Genomic DNA, 22,605 nt, shown 5'->3' with positions numbered 1-22,605 from the left:
ATTCTCTCTCTGCCCAGAAGTCAGCCACACTAATAAGAGAAATGAGCTTTAATGCCTGTGGGGTATGGCAAGCCATCTGGTACATACGCTTCCTTTGGACACAGTGAGATCCATTTAATTATTACCAAAAGGGAAACAGCCTGGCCCTTCTTGCAGCCAGATTATAGGAGAAATAGGGAACCCAGTACTCCACGCTCTTTGACACTATGGATCCTAATGCCATCCATAGAATGCCAGGCTCTTTCCTTACCTGAGACTGGCCCAGGGCAAAGAAAAAGGAAATGAATGTTCTGATTTCAATGAAAAATGGTTTGGCTAAAACTGCCAACAGGGCAACAAGTTACTTTATCATTGGGGAAAAAACAAGACAAAGGAAGTGACAGGACAGAGGCACTAGCTTGCATGCTCTCCACAGATAAGTGATTGCCAAGAAAAGCTACTATTATTGAGAGCCAAAATAAGGATGCTGAAGGGAGAAGTCCAGAGCTTAAGAAGCACCAAACTTAGACTCCAGTTGCTGAAGCAATTGGCCTAAATTTCACTAAATTCTACGCTTCTGATTTCTAGAGATGCTGACCACCCACTGCTCCCATTGCTGCTGAACCAGGGTTTATGCCATGCCCTTCTTTAGGTTCTCCTCTAAGCACAACGAGGACCCTCAACCACAGCCTGGAGGTGGAGGGAGAGTGGGAATCCGATATCTAAGGCTCATCTAAGAATCCCACTGATGTACGAAAGCTCTTAGGAGGAGTTGGGAGTGCTTTCTGGGAATGAGCCCATGTCTCCCAGCAGCTGAAGGACTTGCCTAGCAGACAGAGTCTGCATAAACCTGAGCTTCCTCATTATGTTGGTGACCTTTTCCACTGTCTTTTAAAGGGAAGACTGTCCCATGTGGAGGTGTCAAATACAGCCCCTGAATGGACTCTTTATTGTGCAGGGCTGAGGATCCACCTACAAGCTGTGTGACTGTGATGGAGAGGGGCCGGAGGCAGGGCCGGCTTTAGGCCAATTCCACCAATTCCCCCGAATCGGGCCCCGCGCCTAAGAGGGCCCCGCGCCCAGTGGCAGGGCCGCCCAGAGTGGGGGGCAAGTGGCAGAGAATCCCTTCCCTGGCTAGAGGCACCTTTTTAATTTTTACTCACCTGGCGGCTTTCTGGGTCTTTGGCGGCACTTTGGCGGCAGGTCCTTCAGTGCCATCGAAGACCCGGAGCAAGTGAAGGACCCGCTGCCAAAGACTAGGAGTGCCGCCCGGTGAGTACAAACCCCACGTGGTTTTTTTTACGTGTTTGTTTTTTTAGTCATCCCTGTGGGGGCCCTGTCGAAACTGTTCGAATCGGGCCCCACACTTCCTAAAGCCGGCCCTGGCCGGAAGAGCACACAAGGTTCACCGCAGTAGTCAGTAGTCTTTTCTATGACTAATTCAGACTAGGACTTAGGCACAGGAGACCCTGAAGGGTGACACTGCAGTGCAGGCAAGCAAGCGACCCAGTGAGCTACTGCGAGGCATTGTGGGTCTCGAACTCAGGTCCGCGGGTCCCCAGGCAGCCCTAATGCCACAGACAACACCTAGCAGCTAGCGGATACCAGCAGGGAGTCTGGGCTGATGAACCCTAGCTCATCATAGGCACTGCCCATAATGGTCCCAATTGGAGGAGACTTGCAACCAGAGTCATTCTTTAAGCCAGAAGGTGGCACAGGAAGTTGTGAATCCCGGCTAGCTGCTTTATTGGCTCCTGCTGTCTTGTCTGATTCTGGAGTCATGCCTTCATGTCCTGTTTCTCCCTGCCTGTCTTGTTCCTGATTACATCCTGCTGTTACGCCCACCCCGGCTACTGACTCCGGCTCTGACGACTCTGACTCACGGCTTGACTCCCAACTCTGTCTCTATCTCTGACCTCCAGTTCCTGACTCTTGTTCTGACCACTAGGTCCGACCACTGCTGCTCTGACCACTAGGTCTGACTGCTTATATCCCTGTTCACAACAGCTATACTGTATGTATGTGTGTGCCCAGCTTCCTAAACAAAGAATCTCCTTTGTGTTTACATCACCTTATTCCTGTCTCCTCTTTATCACAAGAGGCATTATAGTCAGCATTATGCCAGTTCCACATAAGGAACATCTTGTTTTCCCCTTCTGACTTCATGAATCAGCCCAAAGGTTGACTGAAGCATCTGATCCCATTCAAAGGCAGTCAGGCTGCTGACTGGGGGAGAAAAGGTTCTGAAAGCTGATTTTTGGAGGTTCCTGATATGCAAAAGGGAGAGGGAGCAACACCCTTTCCAGATTGCTGGAATCCTCCAAGCAGAAGGACAGCAATAGCAATGGCTCAATGGCTCTGACTGAAAAAACAATGCTTCCCCCTGCACATCTGCCGGTCTGAAATGAAACCGAGGAACTCCAAAGCGCTTGGGATATTTTTCAACTCACTGCTAACGTACCCAACCATGATCTCATTATATTTCATAAGCTAAGCAGTAAGGTCACTGGGAAAAGAAGCCTCCAAGGAAAACCCTGGTGCAGTGTTGGTATTTTAGCAGGTGGGACTCTTACTTTGTGATCAGAATAGCATCACGATCAGCTCTTTGAGGTAGGAACCAGCTTTTTGTTCTGTGTTTGTACATTGCCTAGTACAACAGGATCCTGATCCATGACTGGGGCTCCCAGGTGCTATTGCATGGCAAATAATAAAAAATAATACTTGTACCATTTAGTTGTCATTTTTTGTCACTCCTTTTTGAGTAGAGTTGCTGATTCCCTTATAATGGTTACTGTATTCCACCTAATGATGCTCCCCCATCCCACATTCCCTGAAGCCCTATCTTTCTATACCTCTGCCTCCCTTTATTTCCAGCCTACTCACTTTTAAAGTTAAACAAATCTGTTTCCTTTGACAGACAGAATATAGCCAATTTGAATTATAACCATTTAAATTCCATTGTTATGAACGATTATAACTGATGTGATGTCACATTCATTGGAGTAGGAGTTGAGAGTATCACAACAATTGCTTCTTTTTACTTAGCTTGGAATTTGAGAGTGAAAGTATTGCTCATGCAAGTGGGTGACTAACAGCAATGGCTTTAGCAAGACATTGTGCAAAGAGGCCTATGCAAGCTTCTTTCTCTAATATATAAACACACACACCCCTAAGGCACAGCACTTCAGCCTGGACCTGTTATTCTCCTGTTCTGGGTCTCTTAAATTGAGACTGTCAAATTATGCAGGGATGTGCAATATGCACAAGGAGGACCAAGAAGATATCAGCAAATTTGCATTATTTCCAAGCAAATCTTGGGTATAAAATGTAATCCATGATGGAGGACAGACTGATATTCTTGAAATTTTCATCATTTCACAATGTTTGAGTAGCCATCTAGCAAAAGGCAGGAAACTCTCCAGACATCCAGAGATATTTATCCAAGTCCTATTATTTTTCACATAAGAGTATAAATCCTCCAGTATCTTTCCTGTACCAAACTCATTTTTTCTTGTGACCTTATTATGATTTCCAGAAGTAAATAAAGCACTTAAAACCCAAATCATATAGCTAGTAATGCAACATATTTCCTTGCGGCAGCCTTTGGGGAAAATTTGAAAACCACATACATCAACTTCTTTGGGCACTGCAACTTTGAAGAGTCTTTACAAATAATTGACAGTTTAATTACTCCTGAAAGGACAACATGATGAAAAGGCAAAGGCCCACCAAACATATAGCTAGGAAAGCCACTGATGAGTGTCACCTCAGCTGTACTCCATTGCTACCTTAAATAATGTGTGGATCCCATTTTCGTTTGCATTTGTAGCAAACAGAACAAAATGTAGCATGAAATACGATCAAAACAAATTCTGAGATACATCTCCAATGTTGCAATATGTGCCAGTAGTTCTAGGCAAGGCTAGTTATTACAGGTCAACTTCACACCTTAGTTATTTACATTAAGATTATGTCCTAGCCCATAGACTGGCAATACACATCTCAGAGCAAAACTACACCATTGGTATGTACATTCTTTTAGAGGCAAGGGGGAGAGAAAAAAGAATAAGGTAATCTCCAGTAAAAATATTGCATAGATATAAACTTGAACAAGTTTTAATGCTCTCTTTGTACCAAATTCTAGCATCATGTGCAACCCCCAATGAAGTCACTGCCATATGATCTGAATATATTCTTCTAGGTTAGAGATAAGACATCAGATTCACTCTTGTTGTAATTTCATGGACTTATGGGCCCCAAGGAGTTGGGACTGCCTATAGGGGAAGAGGAGGTGAAGTGAAAACTAATGGAGAAAATAAGCATCTGTTGTGGAAGGCACACTGGGTAAGAACACATATACCTTTCCAGCCAAGAGACAAAAACCAGTTAAGGTAATTCTAAGTTTGCTCAGGAGTCTTATTTAACGCTAAAGAAAATCAGGATTTGCTTTGGGCCAAACTGGGTATGCGTAACAATCAGAATCCTCCATCAGCTGGGCCATGAACGACTTGGTGACTCATGATATTGACAACTCCTCTGATCAATCCTTCCATTTCAACACTGAGCCATGTAAACTGTAAGGGTTTTTAATGCTGCCGGTAGCTGGTGTGACGTTGTGCAGTCTATATGGTTTTATAAAAATATGATAAGTGAATATAATGTAACTGGAATATGCTTCATGCAAAAGGTCTCTTGTTAGGTATCATTACAAAGTTTATAATCTACTGAGTGTGATCATGCTATTTGTAGAAATGTACCACTCTTGTATCTAAAACTAGAAATATGAAATATAACTCTGAGGGCCTATTGTAATTATGTAAAGTGTGGGCCATTAAGGATGGTTTGGAATCTTGATGACTCCCATTGTCTGCAGATGGCTGTATTTACCTGTGAGTCTTCCTGTATATGTGTGTGCTGGTAATGAAGACTTGCAGTGACATGTGATCATGTCACCTGAACTGGAATCCATCTTTAACCTGGTGCTTTTCCCGTGAGGGGGGGGCTGTTTTCAGGTAAACCTGCAGCTTTGGGACAAGTGATTCAGACCCTGGGTCTGTGTTAGAGCCAGACGGGAGTGTCTGGCTCAGCAAGACAGGGTGCTGGAGTCCTGAGCTGGCAGGGAAAACAGAAGCAGGGGTAGTCTTGGCACATTAGATGGCAGCTCCCAAGGGGGTTTCTGTGATCCAACCCGTCACAGCTGGTCTTTTGTATTCATGCAGCTCTTCATTGCTGGTTTCATACGGCTCCTTCTTAAATGAGCATGTGATTTGCAGTCTGTCAGCTATGAAGTGTTGGACGCCCATGAAGAAGTTTGAAGGGTGTGTTGTGAAAGAGTGCTGGTTTACTATCGCAATACAGACACTGCACTGAGTGTTCTGTGGAACCCACAGTCTAAATTTCCACAATTTGTGTGGGTTCATCACATTTTTCACCAGTTAAAGCTTGCATCTGCACACACTCAGACCTACTCCACCACACCTTGCAGCTTGATTCTCAAACTAACATTTCTGTATGGAAATATTTATCTCTTCACAGAATAAACACACTCATTCATGTTAGTTTCTTGCTGCTCCAGAACTCTAACATTTATGCAGAACTGTGAGTAATCTGTACCATAAACAGATGAGTTTTAGATCTCCAATTCAGCGTCACAGCTTTGAGAAAAGATAAAAAAGTACCATATAGGAAAGAAATAAACAGCTCTTCTTCATGACTGCAGAATGGAAATTGAGTGCAAATCTCCCCTTTCAGCTCCTATTTCAAACTGTATTGTATAATTCACCCTCACTACTTATGTTTGAAATTGCAGAGATTGGAACTATGTATTTCAGTGTTTCTAAGGCACCTGTCCCCATGGTATCTAGTTGCCATGAATATACTGATCTGAATGAATCAAAAATCAGCATTTCCATCCCCAAACTCTCTTCCCTCCGCCTTTCCTCTCTTGCATGTGCCCCCCCCCCACCCCATTGTCAGGAACTACTAATGAAGAGCTTTCCTGTTCTACTGACTACAGCGGGTACCTTTATGAAGGTGTCATTTTCTGATGGAACTGCTGTCTGGTATTTGAAATATTCCTTTCTTTTCAAATGGGAAATTATTACAAATATTACAAACAACAATTAAATAGTTACTCTAGATGAGTGGAAAGTTCCAGCAGTGTCCCATTAGTGCGACTGTTTCGCTGATGCTTCTGTTACTAACTGGACAATGCAGATGTCCAGAAAAATCTCCTAAAGTACAGTACATTGATGGGGAGCTCAAAAAGGTAAAGGATCTTTTAGGACTTTTTAAAACCAACCTCTGGTAGATGTCAATCTCAGACTTTTAAAAAACATTTCACTTTAGATAAAGAGTGCACGTGTTTGTACGCGAGTGAGAGAGACCAGCTCTGTTCTTTCTGCTTCTAGGATAAAGAACTTCTCACCGGCATGTGATGTTACGTAGTAAACAGAGAGAAGAGGCACATGCTGTAGATGACAAAGACAGGCTGCTCTTGCTTGAAATCTATATACAGTGCTGTAAATTTGTCCTGTGCTTTACAGAACATAGACGAGATATATTCCCTGCCCCAAAGAGCTTACCATCAAAATAAGAGAAGACATTGGACAGCAGATCAAAAGTAGGAGGGGACTGGGGTTTGTGAATGATGATAAGGAAGGAGGTGCGACTTCCTAAAAATGTGGGATTTAAAAAGGGATTGGAAGTAGATGAGAAGGTGCGTGGCAGAGGAAGAAAGAGATATGATTTAAAGTTTACTGGACAGCCTGATAGATGGGATGAAGCCAAGAGTAAGAGTAGGAGACAGAGAGAAGTAAGACAATAGGCTTGGGAAGAGCGCAGGGAGCTGGAAGGATAAGACTGCTGTCCAAAGTGGTCTGCAATAAAGAAAAGATCACTTTTTCCCTGCCCACTTAAAGGATCCTCTAGCAGTAATCTTGGTTCCCACCTCAAAGAGATTAAAGTTATCTGTAGAAAGGTGGAGAGGGGAACCATTGCTGTACACAGCACTGGTCTGGTTGGCATATTGGGTAGTCAGTCTGTACTACCCTCTTCAGAGTCACCTGACTGCTGCCCTACTTCCCTACCCCCCATTCCTTTGGGAAGGAAGAAGCAGCAAACTTGTCTCTCCCTTCTTAGGTGGGAAATTAAGTGATCAAACAACACTCAGCCCACTTTCCCTGCATACCAGACAGACAGCTTATTCCCCAGCAACACCACCCCTCCCCTCCATGCTGGCTTTGATCTCTAGGTGGTGGAGGATGTGCTGCTCTCTAACTCCCCCTGGATGGGTAGATTCCTCTGCTGCAGATCTTCATCCATCTATGGTGGTTACACTGCCCCATTACCATAGCATCTATTCATCTCACAATCTTTAATTATCTTCATAATACCCCAGTGCAGCAGGGAACTGAGGCAGAAAGACAGGTAAAAGCAACTCAGGATGATGTAATTTGGAAAGCCTCTGGGGAGTGGGCGGGGGAGCAGATCAGAAGAGATGGAAGAAATTGCGGAACTATTAACTATGGTTTGTAACCTGTCCTTTAAATCAGCTTTTGTACCCAATGACTGGAAGATAGCTAATGCAATGCCAATATTTAAAAAGGGCTCTAGAGGTGATCCCGGCAATTACAGACTGGTAAGTCTAACATCGGTACCGGACAAATTAGTTGAAACAATTGTAAAGAATAAAATTGTCAGAAACACAGAAGAACACAAATTGTTGGGCAAAAGTCAACATGGTTCTGTAAAGGGAAATCATGTCTATCTATTAGAGTTCTTTGAAGGGGTCAACAAACCTGTGGACAAGGGGGATCCAATGGACATAGTGTACTTAGATTTCCAGAAAGCCTTTGACAAGGTCCCGCACCAAAGGCTCTTACGTAAATTAAGTTGTCATGGGATAAGAGGGAAGATCCTTTCATGGAATGAGAACTGGTTAAAAGACAGGGAACAAAGGGTAGGAATAAATGGTAAATTTTCAGAATGGAGAGGGGTAACTAGTGGTGTTCCCCAAGAGTCAATCCTAGGACCAATCCTATTCAACTTATTCATAAATGATCTGGAGAAAGGGGTAAACAGTGAGGTGGCAAAGTTTGCAGATGATACTAAACTGCTCAAGATAGTTAAGACCAAAGCAGACTGTGAAGAACTTCACAAAGATCTCACAAAACTAAGTGATTGGGCAACAAAATGGCAAATGAAATTTAATGTGGATTAATGTAAAATAATGCACATTGGAAAAATTAACACCATACAATATGATGGGGCCTAATTTAGCTACAACTGATCAGGAAAGAGATCTTGGAGTCATCGTGGATAGTTCTCTGAAGACGTCCACGCAGTGTGCAGCGGCAGTCAAAAAAGCAAACAGGATGTTAGGAATCATTTAAAAAGGGATAGAGAATAAGAGGGAGAATATCTTATTGCCCTTATATAAATCCATGGTATGCCCACATCTTGAATACTGCATACAGATGTGGTCTCCTCATCTCAAAAAAGATATACTGGCATTAGAAAAGGTTCAGAGAGGGCAACTAAAATGATTAGGGTTTTGGAATGGATCCCATATGAGGAGAGATTAAAAAGGCTAGGACTCTTCAGCTTGGAAAAGAGGAGACTAAGGGGGGATATGATAGAGGTATATAAAATCATGAGTGGTGTGGAGAAAGTGAATAAGGAAAAGTTATTTACTTGTTCCCATAATATAAGAACTAGGGGCCACCAAATGAAATTAATGGGCAGCAGGTTTAAAACAGATAAAAGGAAGTTCTTCACCCAGTGCACAGTCAACCTGTGGATCTCCTTGCCTGAGGAGGTTGTGAAGGCTAGGACTATAACAGGGTTTAAAAGAGAACTAGATAAATTCATGGAGGTTAAGTCCATTAATGGCTATTAGCCAGGATGGGTAAGGAATGGTGTCCCTAGCCTCTGTTTGTCACAGAGTGGAGATGGTTGGCAAGAGAGAGATCACTTGATCATTACCTGTTAGGTTCACTCCCTCTGGGGCACCTGGCATTGGTCACTGTCGGTAGACAGAATACTAGGCTGGATGGACCTTTGTTCTGACCCAGTATGACCATACTTATGTTCTTATGACACACCTCTCCAAAGTCACACGGGGAACTGTGGCAGAGTAGAAAACTGAACTTGGGTTTCCTCAGACAAAGGCAACATCTTAATCACTGGACTATCCTTCTTAGGCAACCGTTGCTACATGACTTTCAAACTGCACTATTTCAATAGTCTCCAGCAACACATGCTACTTCTCCCTCTGTTTGGAATTTCATATGATCTCCTCTCATGAGGCCTGGAACACAGATTAATATTTAATCCACAGTGAGTGCTAAAGTTGTTTGGGGAAATGTGTCTACATTAAGAAAAGACTAGCAGATGTACTTTGTTCTTTGATACCCGCTTACAATGTAACTACAGTAAAAGAATATAATGTTACATATATGTAAAAACAACTCAGGAAGATGTAATTTAGAAAGCCTCCAAGGAGTGGGTGGGGGAGCAGAACAGGAGAGATGGAAGAAACGTGTTTCACAAATGTTCTGTGTAGCTACAAACAATCAGAATAATGAAAAATTCTTTACTATGAATATGTCAGCACACAGTGTTAACGTGCATATAACTGCACAGTTGAACGTAACTGTAAGCATACTTGGAGAAAAGGCAAATACATGTCAGGCAACATCCTTGAGAAATAGATACAAAGGCATGGTGTATGCATGAAAAAGAATGGCAAGAATAAAGACATTCAAACAGGAAACATACTGTAATATAACATAGTTGGCATAATATCAGATTCAGAGAAGACGGAACTGTTTTTCAAAAACACATCATAAAATTTACACTGCCTGTTCTAGAAATCTCTAGCAAACTGAATAACCAAGGTTTAGCTGTCTTAAACTTCCATGGCTTTAACTGCATGAATTGCAATTTAACTGTCAGATGAAAACTCTGCCAGGGAACAACGAGAAATGTACAAAGATGGTTGTTACAAGAAAATTCTTTGGAGGGCAAGTTGACCTGACATGTTAGTATCAGAAGAAAAAACAACAACGAGGAGACAAATCAGACATCAAGAATTGTAACATTCAAAAATCAGTAGGAGAACACTTCAATCTCCCTGGACACTCAATAACAGACTTAAAAGTGGCCATTCTTCAACAAAAAGACTTCAAAAACTGACTTCAACGAGAAACCGCAGAACTGGAATTAATTTGCAAACTTGACACCATCAAATTAGGTCTGTATAAAGATTGGGAGTGGCTGGGTCACTATAAAAAATAATTTTCCCTCTGTTGATATTCACCCCTTCTTGTCAACTGTTGGAAATGGGCCACACATCCACCCTGGTTGAATTGGCCTCGTTAGCACTGACCCCCCACTTGGTAAGGCAACTCTCATCTTTTCATGTGCTGTATATTTATACCTGCCTACTGTATTTTCCACTCCACTCTGATGAAGTGGGTTATAGCCTATAGTCTAGGTTTCAAGAAAGTTACCTTCAATAGAAGAAATAATATCATTACACTCATGTCATCTATTTGTTACATAGCTGAAAACAGTTATGTCACATGGCTATATGTTGGTATTTATGTAACACAAATCATAGATTGTGAATATGGATCTATCCATGAAAACTCTGAATTTGAAATAAGTTCATGGAATGTTAATGTTTCGAATGGATGACTGGAAAAACAAACGAGCACAAAAGTACATAGGCTAAAATTTTCACACCTGTGTGTCTAAAGAATTCTGGAATCAATATTTAGGCATCCAAATATGATGTTCATCATCTATAAATCACAGTTTCCATGCAGAGTGAGGACTAAAATACAATATTTAATCAAAAATAAAAAATGAATGCTCAGCAAAATTCCAAACTGCTCTATGAATAGAAAAACTATAGACTTTAGGGTTTGAAAGGGATGCGGGAAAGGGAATCAACCAAGCCACATTTCATCTGCTCAACTCCTGTTTTGTTCCCAGCCTTTTGGCAATGAAACATTATTAGGCCTGAAAGCTCACAGATTCAGCTGTAGCCAAAAACGCACTGATGAACAGCAGATGGTTCAGAAATAATGAACTCTGTAGACCACCCTGAAATCACAGCAAGTAGCTAGATGTTCTGATGGCCTATGGAAAGATCTAGAGCAATTTATGTCATTTTGGATACCTAAGGGAGATGAGACAACACTTCCTAAGGAAATGGTCAGACTTTGGAAAATATGGAGTGATTTCACATGAAACATTATGTCCTGACTAGCATTAGAAAGGGGAAATATAGAGGGTAAATTAAAAGGTGTACTCACCTGGGCACCCACTCTAAAAGCAGCTTCTACTTGAGCTTTAAGGATGTTACATTTCATATGATCGGGTACGGAGGAAGGTGACACTGGGGGATGAAGACTTTTTTCAGAAACTTTCTTGTCTTCACCCTGTTTACATAAAAGATAACATGGCAACATACATTAGAGAAAGAGATTATATGATTTATCACAATGATCAGGTCAAATTTTACTTTGAACAACCAGTTTTAACTCCATTTAGGAAAGTTTTCAAGTTCATAACCTATAGAAATGCCTGACAAGACAAATTATTCAAAAGACTTAACTTTAATCTATTACCAAGATAATAAAGGCCATTGTGGGATACCACTGACTACTAGGATAGACAGTGTGATACCACTGGCTACTAGGATAGACAGAGAGACATAGAGCGTTAAGAAATAGGGGGAAAGAGCCAGGACCTGGAGTGGGTTGTCCCCAAGATCATTTCCAAACCTAAAATTATATTGAAAAAGCAAAATATTCCACAGAAAGGGAAATTGGGTTGTGGGAGAAAGGGACAGAGGCTCAATGCTCAGTTATATTCAAGCTCCTTTATGTCACTCTGACAGTGTAAAGGGGCCTGAAAGTGAATGCAAAATGTAATTTACATCCACTATAAGACCCCTTTACACTGCCAAAGTGGCATACAGGGACCTTAGTATAACTGAGAACAAGGCCCTCAGTCTTTGATTTCTGATTCTTCTGAATTGTTCTGTCAGAAAGAGCAGAAAAATCCAATAAGCTTAACGCTCACACTGATTCCTATTTCCACTGATTCTGAGGGTATGTCTACATGACAATTAAAAACCTGCGACTAGTCCATGCCAGCTGACCTGGGCTCAGGGGCTGTTTAATTGTGGTATAGACCTTTGGGCTTGGGCTAGAGCCCAAGCCCCAGGACCCTGCAATGTGAGTGTGACCGAATGCAACCATGTTTTCACACCCTACACACCACTGTAATAATCTTTGTATAAAATATGTCTTGTGAAGTATCATGTGAAAACTAATAACTTGCTGGTCAGTTCTGGTGAAATGTATGTAAAGATATGAACATAAGCTGAAATTATACTTGAAATGTATTTGCCAGACAAGTCTGAGGAAGAGGTAAACCTGTTTCTCAAAGACAAAGAACAAACTGATGTCTCTAGCCAGGTGTCATTAAAGTTGGTTGACAATCACAGGTCAAGTGGCCAGTCTTTGGCAGTGAAGGTCGGGGTGGGAGGCAGGAACGGATCAATTTGCATTTTAACATCAACATGGAACCTTTTCTCCCACAAGACTGCTTGCCTCCATTCTCACAGCTGGAAGGAACTTTATCTAGGAGTAACCTACAGGGAAATGCATTTAAAAGGTTGACTGGACTATAATTGGACTCTGGGTATTTTCTCTCTCTGCTGAGAAGACAAAGAAACCAGGCCTTTGGACGTTCTGACCCGAGAATTTGGTCAGCCCTGTTGCTGGGAACGTTTGGTAAGAATTTCACCTTGAACCAAGTTTAGTGTGTTAAGTTTCAACACTAGAAAGCATTTTATTTTTATTTCTCTGGTAACCATTTCTGACTTTAATGTCTTATACTTGTACTCACTTAAAACCTCTCTCTTTGTTGTTAAATAAACTTGTTTTATTCTTAAATCAAAATTAATCCAGTGTTGTGTTTAAACTGAATTGTTTGGTAACTCGAATTAAAGTAGCAACTGGTCGTACATTGACCCCTTACACGGGCAACAGACCTCTAATATCTGGACCATCCAGGAGAGGGCTGGACAATGCAGAACACATGATTTTGGGGGAAAATCTGGGATTGGGCATGTGTTGGGGAGTCACCCTGCAAGTGGTAACTGAGTCTGGTGGAAGCCAGAGTGTGCAGGCAGGCTGCAGCTATGTGTGACCTGCATGTTGTTTGGGTGCTACAGCAGCAAAGCACTGTGAGGCACCCAAGGTTGCAGGGCAAGTGGGGACACAACCCCTCACTGGATTGCGTCCCGGAATGCGATAGTGGGAGAGTCCCAGAGTGCAAGCTGCATCCCAACCCAGAGTGTCCACACTGCAATTACATAGCCCCTTAGCCCAAGCCCTGCGAGCCCAACTCAGCTGGCACGGGCCAGCCGCAGGTTTCTAACTGCAGCATAGACATACAGGACAGGACCCACAGGGTAACTCCTCTTTGCATAAAGAAGAGTAATTCTCCAGCTCTGGATCGGATAAATCCACAGCAGGACAGGTTCTGCTGACAGAAATAATTTGATGTCCTATTCAAAAGTGACCTAAAGATTTTTTTGCCTGGAATAAACTTTAGAAGAAAGCAAACAAGAACCAGCAGAATTTCCCATATACAAACACTTCAGTGGCAGAAATCAAGAGGAGCCAGTTTCTCTCCTAATATAAGCAATACTCAATTTAAAGCAATTGAGCAGGGATGGGGCCAGTCTTGTAAACACAGGCCCTTAAATCAGGAGGCCATGATTAATTACATGTTTTAAGGGAAAAATCAGACAATGGAATAGCAAGGGTTCACTCAGAGTTCCCCTCATCTTGCTGAAAACAAGATGTGAGTGGTGACCCCAGTTTTTCATTGTTTTGACCACTGCATAGTCATTCACGCCTGTGCAGACTGAGTGTGAAATGCTACCACCCTCATTTGATTGTCTTTCACAGAATCATAGAATATCAGGGTTGGAAGGGACCTCAGGAGGTCATCTAGTCCAACCCCCTGCTCAAAGCAGGACCAACACCAACTAAATAATTCCAGCCAGGGCTTTGTCAAGCCTGACCTTAAAAAACTCTATGGAAGGAGATTCCACCACCTCTCTAGGTAACCCATTCCAGTGCTTTACCACCCTCCTAGTAAAGAAGTTTTTCCTAATATCCAACCTAAACCTCCCCCACTGCAACTGGAGACCATTACTCCTTGTTGTGTCATCTGCTACCACTGAGAACAGTTTAGATCCATCCTCTTTGGAAACCCCTTTCAGGTAGTTGAAACCAGCTATCAAATCCTCCCTCCCCCATTCTTCTCTTCCACAGACTAAATAATCCCAGTTCCCTCAGCCTCTCCTCATAAGTCATATGCTTCAGCCCCCTAATCATTTTTGTTGCCCTCTGCTGGAGTCGTTCCAATTTTTCCACATCCTTCTTGTAGTGTTGGGCCCAAAACTGGACACAGTACTCCAGATGAGTCCTCACCAATGTCGAATAGAGGGGAATGATCATGTCCCTCAATCTGCTGGCAATGCTCCTACTTATATAGCCCAAAATGCCATTAGCCTTCTTGGCAACAATGGCACACTGTTGACTCCTATCCGGCTTCTCGTCCACTGTAACCCCTAGGTCCTTTTCTGCAGAACTGCTGCCTAGCCACTCGGTTCCTAGTCTGTAGCAGTGCATGGGATTCTTCCATCCTAAGTGCAGGACTCTGCACTTGTCCTTGTTGAACCTCATCAGATTTCTTTTGGCCCAATCCTCTAATTTGTCTAGGTCCATCTGTATCCTATCCCTACCCTCCAGCATATCTACCACTCCTCCCAGTTTAGTGTCATCTGCAAACTTGCTGAGGGTACAATCCACGCCATCCTCCATATCATTAATGAAGATATTGAACAAAACCGGCCCCAGGACCAACCCTTGGGGCACTCCGCTTGATACCGGCTGCCAACTAGACATGGAGCCATTGATCACTACCCGTTGAGCCCGACGATCTAGCCAGCTTTCTATCCACCGTATAGTTCATTCATCCAGCTCATACTTCTTTAACTTACCGGCAAGAATACTGTGAGAGACCGTATCAAAAGCTTTGCTAGTCAAGGAATAACATGTCCACTGCTTTCTCCTCATCCACAGAGCCAGTTATCTCATCGTAGAAGGCAAGTAGGTTAGTTAGGCATAACTTGCCCTTGGTGAATCCATGCTGGCTGTTCCTGATCACTTTTCTCTCCTTGAAGTGCTTAAAAATTGATTCCTTGAGGTTCTGTTCCATGATTTTTCCAAGGACTGAGGTGAGGCTGACTGGCCTGTAGTTCCCCAGATCCTGCTCCTTCCCTTTTTTAAAGATGGGCACTACATTAACCCTTTTCCAGTCATCCGGGACCTCCCCCGATTGCCATGAGTTTTCAAAGATAATGGCCAATGGCTCTGCAATCACATCCGCCAACTCCTTTAGCACCCTTGGATGCAGTGCATCTGGTCCCATTGACTTGTGCTAGTCCAGCTTTTCTAAATAGTCCTGAACCACTTCTTTCTCCACAGAGGGATAGTCACCTCCTCCCCATACTGTGCTGCCCAGTGTAGTAGTCTGGGAACTGACCTTGTTCGTGAAGATGGAGGCAAAAAAAGCACTGAGTACATTAGCTTTTTTCACATCCTCTGTCACTAGGTTGCCTCCCCTATTCAGTAAGGGGCCCATACGTTCCCTGATCATCTTCTTGTTGCTAACATACCTGTAGAAACCCTTCTTGTTACTCTTAACATCCCTTGCTAGCTGCAACTCCAAGTGTGATTTGACCTTCCTGATTTCACTCCTGCATGCCTGAGCAATATTTTTATACTCCTCCGTGGTCATTTGTCCAATCTTCCACTTCTTGTAAGCTTCTTTTTCGTGTTTAAGATCAGAGCTTTGGAGCAGAGCTCAGAGCTGGAGCGCGGAGCAGCTCTGGAGTAGTGGAGCTGCAGGTTTTTGCCTGCACAGCTCCAAAGCCCTGTTTAAGATCAGCAAGGATTTCACTGTTAAGCCAAGCTGGTCGTCTGCCATGTTTACTATTCTTTCTATACGTTGGGATGGTTTGTTCCTGCAACCTCAATAAGGATTCTTTAAAATACAGCCAGCTCTCCTGGACTCCTTTCCCCCTCATGTTATTCTTCCAGGGGATCCTGCCCATCAGTTCCCCTGAGGGAGTCAAAGTCTGCTTTTCTGAAGTCCAGGGTCCGTATTCTGCTGCTCTCTTTTCTTCCTTGTGTCAGGATCCTGAACTTGACCATCTCGTGGTCACTGCCTCCCAGGTTCCCATCCACTTTTGCTTCCCCTACTAATTCTTCCCTGTTTATGAGCAGCAGGTCAAGAAGAGCTCTGCCCCTAGTTGGTTCCTCCAGCACTTGCACCAGGAAATTGTCCCCTACCCTTTCCAAAAACTTCCTGGAATGTCTGTGCATGGACTGTATTGCTCTCCCAGCAGATATCAGGGTGATTGAAGTCCCCCATGAGAACCAAGGGCTGTGATCTAGTAACTTCTGCTAGTTGCCTGAAGAAAGCCTCGTCCACTTCATCTCCCTGGTCTGATGGTCTATAGCAGACTCCCACCACGACATCATCCTTGTTCCTCACACTTCTAAACTTAATCCAGAGACTCTCAGGTTTTTCTGCAGTTTCATATCAGAGCTCTGAGCAGTCATACTGTTCTCAATACAACTCCCCCACCTTTTCTGCCCTGCTTGTCCTTCCCAAACAGTTTATATTCATCCATGACAGTACTCCAGTCATGTGAGTTATCCCACCAAGTCTCTGTTATTCCAATCACATCATAATTCCTTGACTGTGCCAGGACTTCCAGTTCTCCTTGCTTGTTTCCCAGGCTTCTTGCATTTGTGTATAGGCACTTAAGATAACTTGCTGATTGTCCTGGTTTCTCAGTATGAGGCAGGAGTCCTCCCCTCTTGTACTCTCCTGCTTGTGCTTCCTCCTGGTATCCCACTTCCCCACGTACACTCAGGGCTTTGGTCTCCTTTCCCCAGTGAACCTAGTTTAAAGCCCTCCTCACTAGGTTAGCCAGCCTGCTTGCGAAGATGCTCTTCTCGCTCTTCGTTAGGTGGATCCCGTCTCTGCCTAGCACTCCTCCTTCTTGGAACACCATCCCATGGTCAAAGAATCCAAAGCCTTCTCTCCCACACCATCTGCGTAGCCATTAGTTGATTTCCACAATTCAACGGTTTCTCCTGGGCCTTTTCCTTCCACAGGGAGGATGGATGAGAACACCACTTGCGCCTCAAACTCCTTTATCCTTCTTCCCAGAGCCACGTAGTCTGCAGTGATCCGCTCAAGTCATTCTTGGCAGTATCATTCACACCAACTTTATACTGCCTTCGTCCATGTGTACAAAATTTATACGGTACAAGGCAGTAGTGAATCAAGCCCAGTGTATGTCCTTAGTTCACCTTTGGCAAGTGTATTCTGAGATGCAGCAGGGAATTTTATACATAACTGAAACTACCCAGCCCTTAGCCTCAAAAGTCTTTTTGGTCATTTATTTCACCGGGACCTATGCCCCCCTCCAGTTTGTGGCCACCAATACCTTGCTTGCTCATTCATCGATCCCAAAACAGTCACATACAATATGGGAGGCCAAGAATCTGGAGAAACTTTCTAGGAGCAGAACAACTCAACCTTGTGATTATATTGCCGTATGCAACTATTTTGTGAGTACCCAGAAAGAGGCTTCAGACTGTGCTGAACTCCACTGAAATGGCATAATATTGGTGGTGCAGTTGCCTTGTGAACCTAAGCTACTGTGGTTTCCAGCTACGCTTTTAAACAACTTGACTGAATATCATAATTTAATCCACCCTGGTTTGTTTATTGATCGATTTATTGTATTTGGCATGAATGTTAATCAATCTTGCACCTCTATTTTCTGAGCCATATCTACAATTGTTAATGGAAAAATACTTGCACATTTTACTTTGTCCCTTTGGCTTTTATCCCATGAAAAAATACCTGAAAACAAAACAAAACAAAATACTGTTTCTAGCTGGCGCAACATACTGAATTGAAGTTATCTATTGAACTTCAAACACAAATGTAATACAGGAGACAGGAATTCTAACAACCACTACAAAAAAAATCCATCTGAAACACTCACTCACTGACATGGCTTTGCTGAGCTTCCAACTGACGCTCCTCAGTGGAGATACCATATAGGTAATTTGGACAGACAAAATTAATGAGGAAAGTGCAAACCCCTGATCAGCCAATTGTCTCATTAAGCAGATTTTCATTGCCTGAAGATGTTTTAAATGCTGCTATAATCCGCAAGTTTACTCATATGCATACTGCTCTCTAAAGGGAATACAAGCAGCACACTGTAATACAATGACAGTTCTAAAAGGCATGTTAAAACCAATCTTTGTTTTAGGCCTTGAAACTAATTAGATGACATTATGATTTCAGTCACATTAGATTTACCCATTGTATTTCACTGTACAAACAAGGGGGAATGATACTTAAAGACCCAGCTGGCTTTTTTTTTTTTTTTTTTTTTTTTTTTTTTAACACCACTCTCCGCAGTTCAGTAGCCAGTAGCTGCATCTGCATTCTCCAATGTAATCCTTACAGAGACAGGATTGTGGCCTGCTCTTCTGTCCCTGTGCAAGCTACCTGCATCGTGGGTCAAAGCAGCAATGGGAAAGCAGCGTCTCCTGGGAATGTCTACACTGCAATGAAAAACCCGAGTCTCAAAGCCTGGGTCAGCAGACTCAGGCTCTAGCAGGCACAGACTGGAATAACTCTGAATTTTGAGATCCCTCACAGGGACTCAGAGCCTGGGCTCCAACCCGAGCCTGAATATCTGCACTGCAATTTTTACAGCCCACAGCCTGAACCCCCCTGTCAGCCTGAGTCAGCTGATCTGGGCCAGCTGCCACCATTCCAATGGTCTCTTACTGCAGTGTAGACATACACTGTGGGGCCACTAATCACTCTTTGTGCAGATGGGCAGAAGTGGGGAATGGGTAGAGTCTTGGCTCTGCCCTCCTCACATCACTCATTCCCAACATACTCGTCAGCAAAACCGACCTGGGGCAAAGGAGGAAGTAACCTGCTACTGCTATAGAAGTAGTTGGAACAAGGGGGAATTCTGGCTGGTCTACCCTTGGGACGTACAGTTGTGCACGACCCCTTTATTTAGGTCAGCTAATGGTACAATCTAACCCGTAACTGCTGACTTCAAAATACATTCTGAAACTTAGAAGTTGTCCGTCAATCCACAGGAGTGATGACAGATCTTTCTGCTACAAAACAGTACCTTCCATACTAACAATTCCTGTACTCAGTAGTTGTTTAGCCAAAAATATTATATAAATGAAATATGGTATCAAAGAATTGCCTCCTTGTACCTCCATGCTGCAAATGGATACATTTCATTGTAACAAGGTATCCTCTCAGATAATAACTTCAGATTATAATGCTCTCAGGCATCTGTTTCAATTCATAATGGTTCTTTCAGGATGCATCAAAGGAAACGGAAGCTCAGTAGACTTCCATTCTCCTCTAAGCATCGTTCAAGCCTAATGTACTTAATTAAAACAATGATGCCTGGTAGCAAAACAAGGGAAGGAGACTAATGGAACAATCAGCGTTTTGTTATTATTGGAATACTTTTCCATTGCTTTTCCTCTTTTCATACTTGTGAAATTCTGGCTGCAATGAAGTCAATGGTTGTTTTGCCGTTGACATCAATGGGTACATCTATATTGTGATAAAAGACCCATGGCATGGCTGCAACTGGCTTGGGTCAGCTGACTTGGTCTCACAGGGCTTGGGTTGCAGGGCCATGAAATTGCAGTATAGACATTCAGGCTCTGGGACCCTCCCCCCATCGGGTCTCAGAGCTCAGGCTCCAGCCCAAGCCCAAACATCTACTCGGTAATTTTATAGTGCTGCAGACCAAGCCCCACGAGACCAAGTCAGCTTATCTGAGCCAGCTTCAGATCTTTTATCGCAGTGTAGATGTACCCAACTGTTGGCTGGGTTTGACATGAATAATTGGACATGAGTGAGGCCTCATTTCTTGGGAGATAGGATTAGGGGGGTAAATGGATTCGCAGGCTGGAAACAAACCATCTGTACTAGATAAGATAAGGGGGAACACCCAGGGAACCATTTACAATGGACAAGATAACAATGAATAAAATAAGCCTGGAACATAAGATGAGGTAAAGAGTAAATCGTGCACACACCGTGTGCTGTACATGGATTGGTTCCTAGAAAGTGACCATGCCAGTCCCCAAACATGTGATGCAATGTATAGTAAATGCAAGGTATTGTACAATTATATATAAAAGAAGAGGTTTGCTGTGTAACTTGGGATGTGTGGTATGCCCTATACTCACCCTGTACACTAGAGTCTGAACAACCTCAGTGTAGCATTGCTGCATGCCAAATAAAGGAATCTGAGTGACATGACTTGAGTTGAACTGAATTCTTGGGGAACTGAATGGAAGAGGTCTTAGGGGAACCCCAAGACCAGTAAAGCCAAGACTTCACCCATCTATAATTTAAAAAAATAAATACAAAAATCTACATGAAAATAATAATCTAGGTCTCATGTAAAGCAGATATTCAGTGTTAAGGTTGCCATGCCATCCTGGACTCATTCAATGGTATATACACAAGGACCAGTTGTGCCCCCTCAGTCACACTGACTGGTGCCTTACTTCCTGAATAGTCTAATTAAAAGAAACAGAGATACTCTGCTACTCAGAGTGTAAGGTACTACTTAGTGTGAGTAGTAAGGTTCTAGTGTATGAAGTGCTGTCAATAAAGATAGGTTCTTTGTGTTCTCTAGGAACCATATTTGCTTAGTTTATGACATGTAACCCCTTTGGGGTTTAGAGAGCATGGCCCCTTTAAATCTTTTTCCTAGGGGGGAGGGGGAGCAGTAAAAGAAAGGAGGGAAACTGGGGACTGTGGCTCTGGAGCTCTGGGGGAGATAAGGGCTGCAGCCCACAGGCCCTCACAAAGTGAAGCAGGAGAACCTGCCTGAAGCCTGGGAAGTACAGGGCCGATCGGGGACACCCCAGGACAGGAGCCAGGAGGAGCACTGTGCCAGGGAGGAATTGCCTGAGAAGGACAGGCTGGAGCTGGACCCAGTGTCACTGCTGCTCAGAGCTGCATGGGGCTGTGAGTACTGGGGCTTGTGACTTTGCACTGGGAATAAGGAGGGAGGCTGCTAGCTAAAGTGGGGAGTGTCTGCCCTCCAGACTGTGCTACCACTGGGCTTGTGGGGCCTTGGTTTGGATGCAACCCTGTGCTACTGCTCCCCCTATATTTCCCCCTGTTGTTTTTCTCCTCTCATCCCTCTGTAAATAAATATCTCCCTTTGTTATATCCATTGTACTTTTCCTGTGTGTGTGTTCACTCGGGGGCGGGGGGGAGGTTGGAACAGGTGCCTCTGGGGTGGAAGGGATTTTTCCTGCTGCATTCCTGTGCATGCCGTCTCTTGGCCAGAGCTGCCTGCAGAGCAGACTCCATCTTGGCCACGAGGGCACTAAAGTTACAGACAAAACACAAGATTTTAAAACTATCAGCACTGTAGAGCACATATACTGTCAGGCTGTAAAAATGCAAGCTGTACTCCACTCTATTTTGTGCTTACACATAATAAACAAAATTGTCTGTTAAGTTTCCAGAACCCATAGTGCTTACAATGGTGAATGAAGCATAACAATAGCAACTGTATTCAGACCCTGTGCCAGATTGGCAGTTATTAAAATCCCATTTTGATGTGTAAACTCAGCACATTCAATGTGGAAGTCATTAAAGAAGTACATATAGATACAGTTCTGGCAATCCTTGTAATTTCATTGTGAGTCTCATTATGTTTGGCGTTCTTCTGAAAGCCTCGGCTGCTGGATTCATGTGAATACAGGACAATATCAGCTGTCATGTTTTTAGAAAAGTAATCTAGTTTGAAAATGTGAGCTGAGTGCACTCTATAAGGTCAGAATCCAGAAGACAAAGTGACCCCCAAAGTTATTAGTAAACAAAGAACCACACCTCATGATTTTCAAGACAGGCTCATGATTTTTGAATGGGTGGGTGTGGAAATACTAGAGATATACTACACCAAAATGCTATTAAAAAAAATCACTATTACAAATGCCCTCCTTTTGGGTAACTGATGGCACTTTAGTTTTCCATCACCAACTTCATCAGTGCTGTTTGTTAATAGCATGGGATCACTATATTACTTGGTATTATTTTGCATTTTGTATTCACTTTTTATTATTGCCATCCTATTGTTGTTTTGATTTTGTTTTTTCCACTTTAAATTTAAGGGGATTCAATCCTTTTTCTCTATTCTGAAAAGTTCATATGTTGTTTGGAACCAAATAAGGATAAAAACAGGAACTTCTATAGTTTTACCCCTCCCCCCAATTTATTTTTAATATGTGTCTTTGCCTATTAAGTTAATTTTTAATATGTTTATTTCTCTGAATTCTCCTTAAGCGTAAAAGTGCATATCTTCACTAGGAAAAAAAATGTTTTCTTAACTCATGTTAGCTAACAGACAGTAACAAA

The 22,605-nt window shown here is 43.0% G+C and overlaps 1 protein-coding gene across 1 annotated transcript in view; it reads right to left on the bottom strand.

Annotated features, from left to right (window-relative positions):
• EPB41L4B (erythrocyte membrane protein band 4.1 like 4B) overlaps positions 1-22,605 on the bottom strand; it is a 267,846-nt gene that overhangs the window by 75,172 nt on the left and 170,069 nt on the right. The window contains exon 18 of the mRNA XM_054019078.1: positions 11,304-11,429. Within this exon, the coding sequence (XP_053875053.1) occupies positions 11,304-11,429 (126 nt within the window). The remainder of the gene's footprint in view (positions 1-11,303; positions 11,430-22,605) is intronic.

The sequence above is a fragment of the Malaclemys terrapin genome, chromosome 2, assembly GCF_027887155.1.
Source record: "Malaclemys terrapin pileata isolate rMalTer1 chromosome 2, rMalTer1.hap1, whole genome shotgun sequence".
NCBI classification, from domain to species: domain Eukaryota; kingdom Metazoa; phylum Chordata; order Testudines; family Emydidae; genus Malaclemys; species Malaclemys terrapin.
This window is presented reverse-complemented; position numbering and strand designations above follow the sequence as displayed.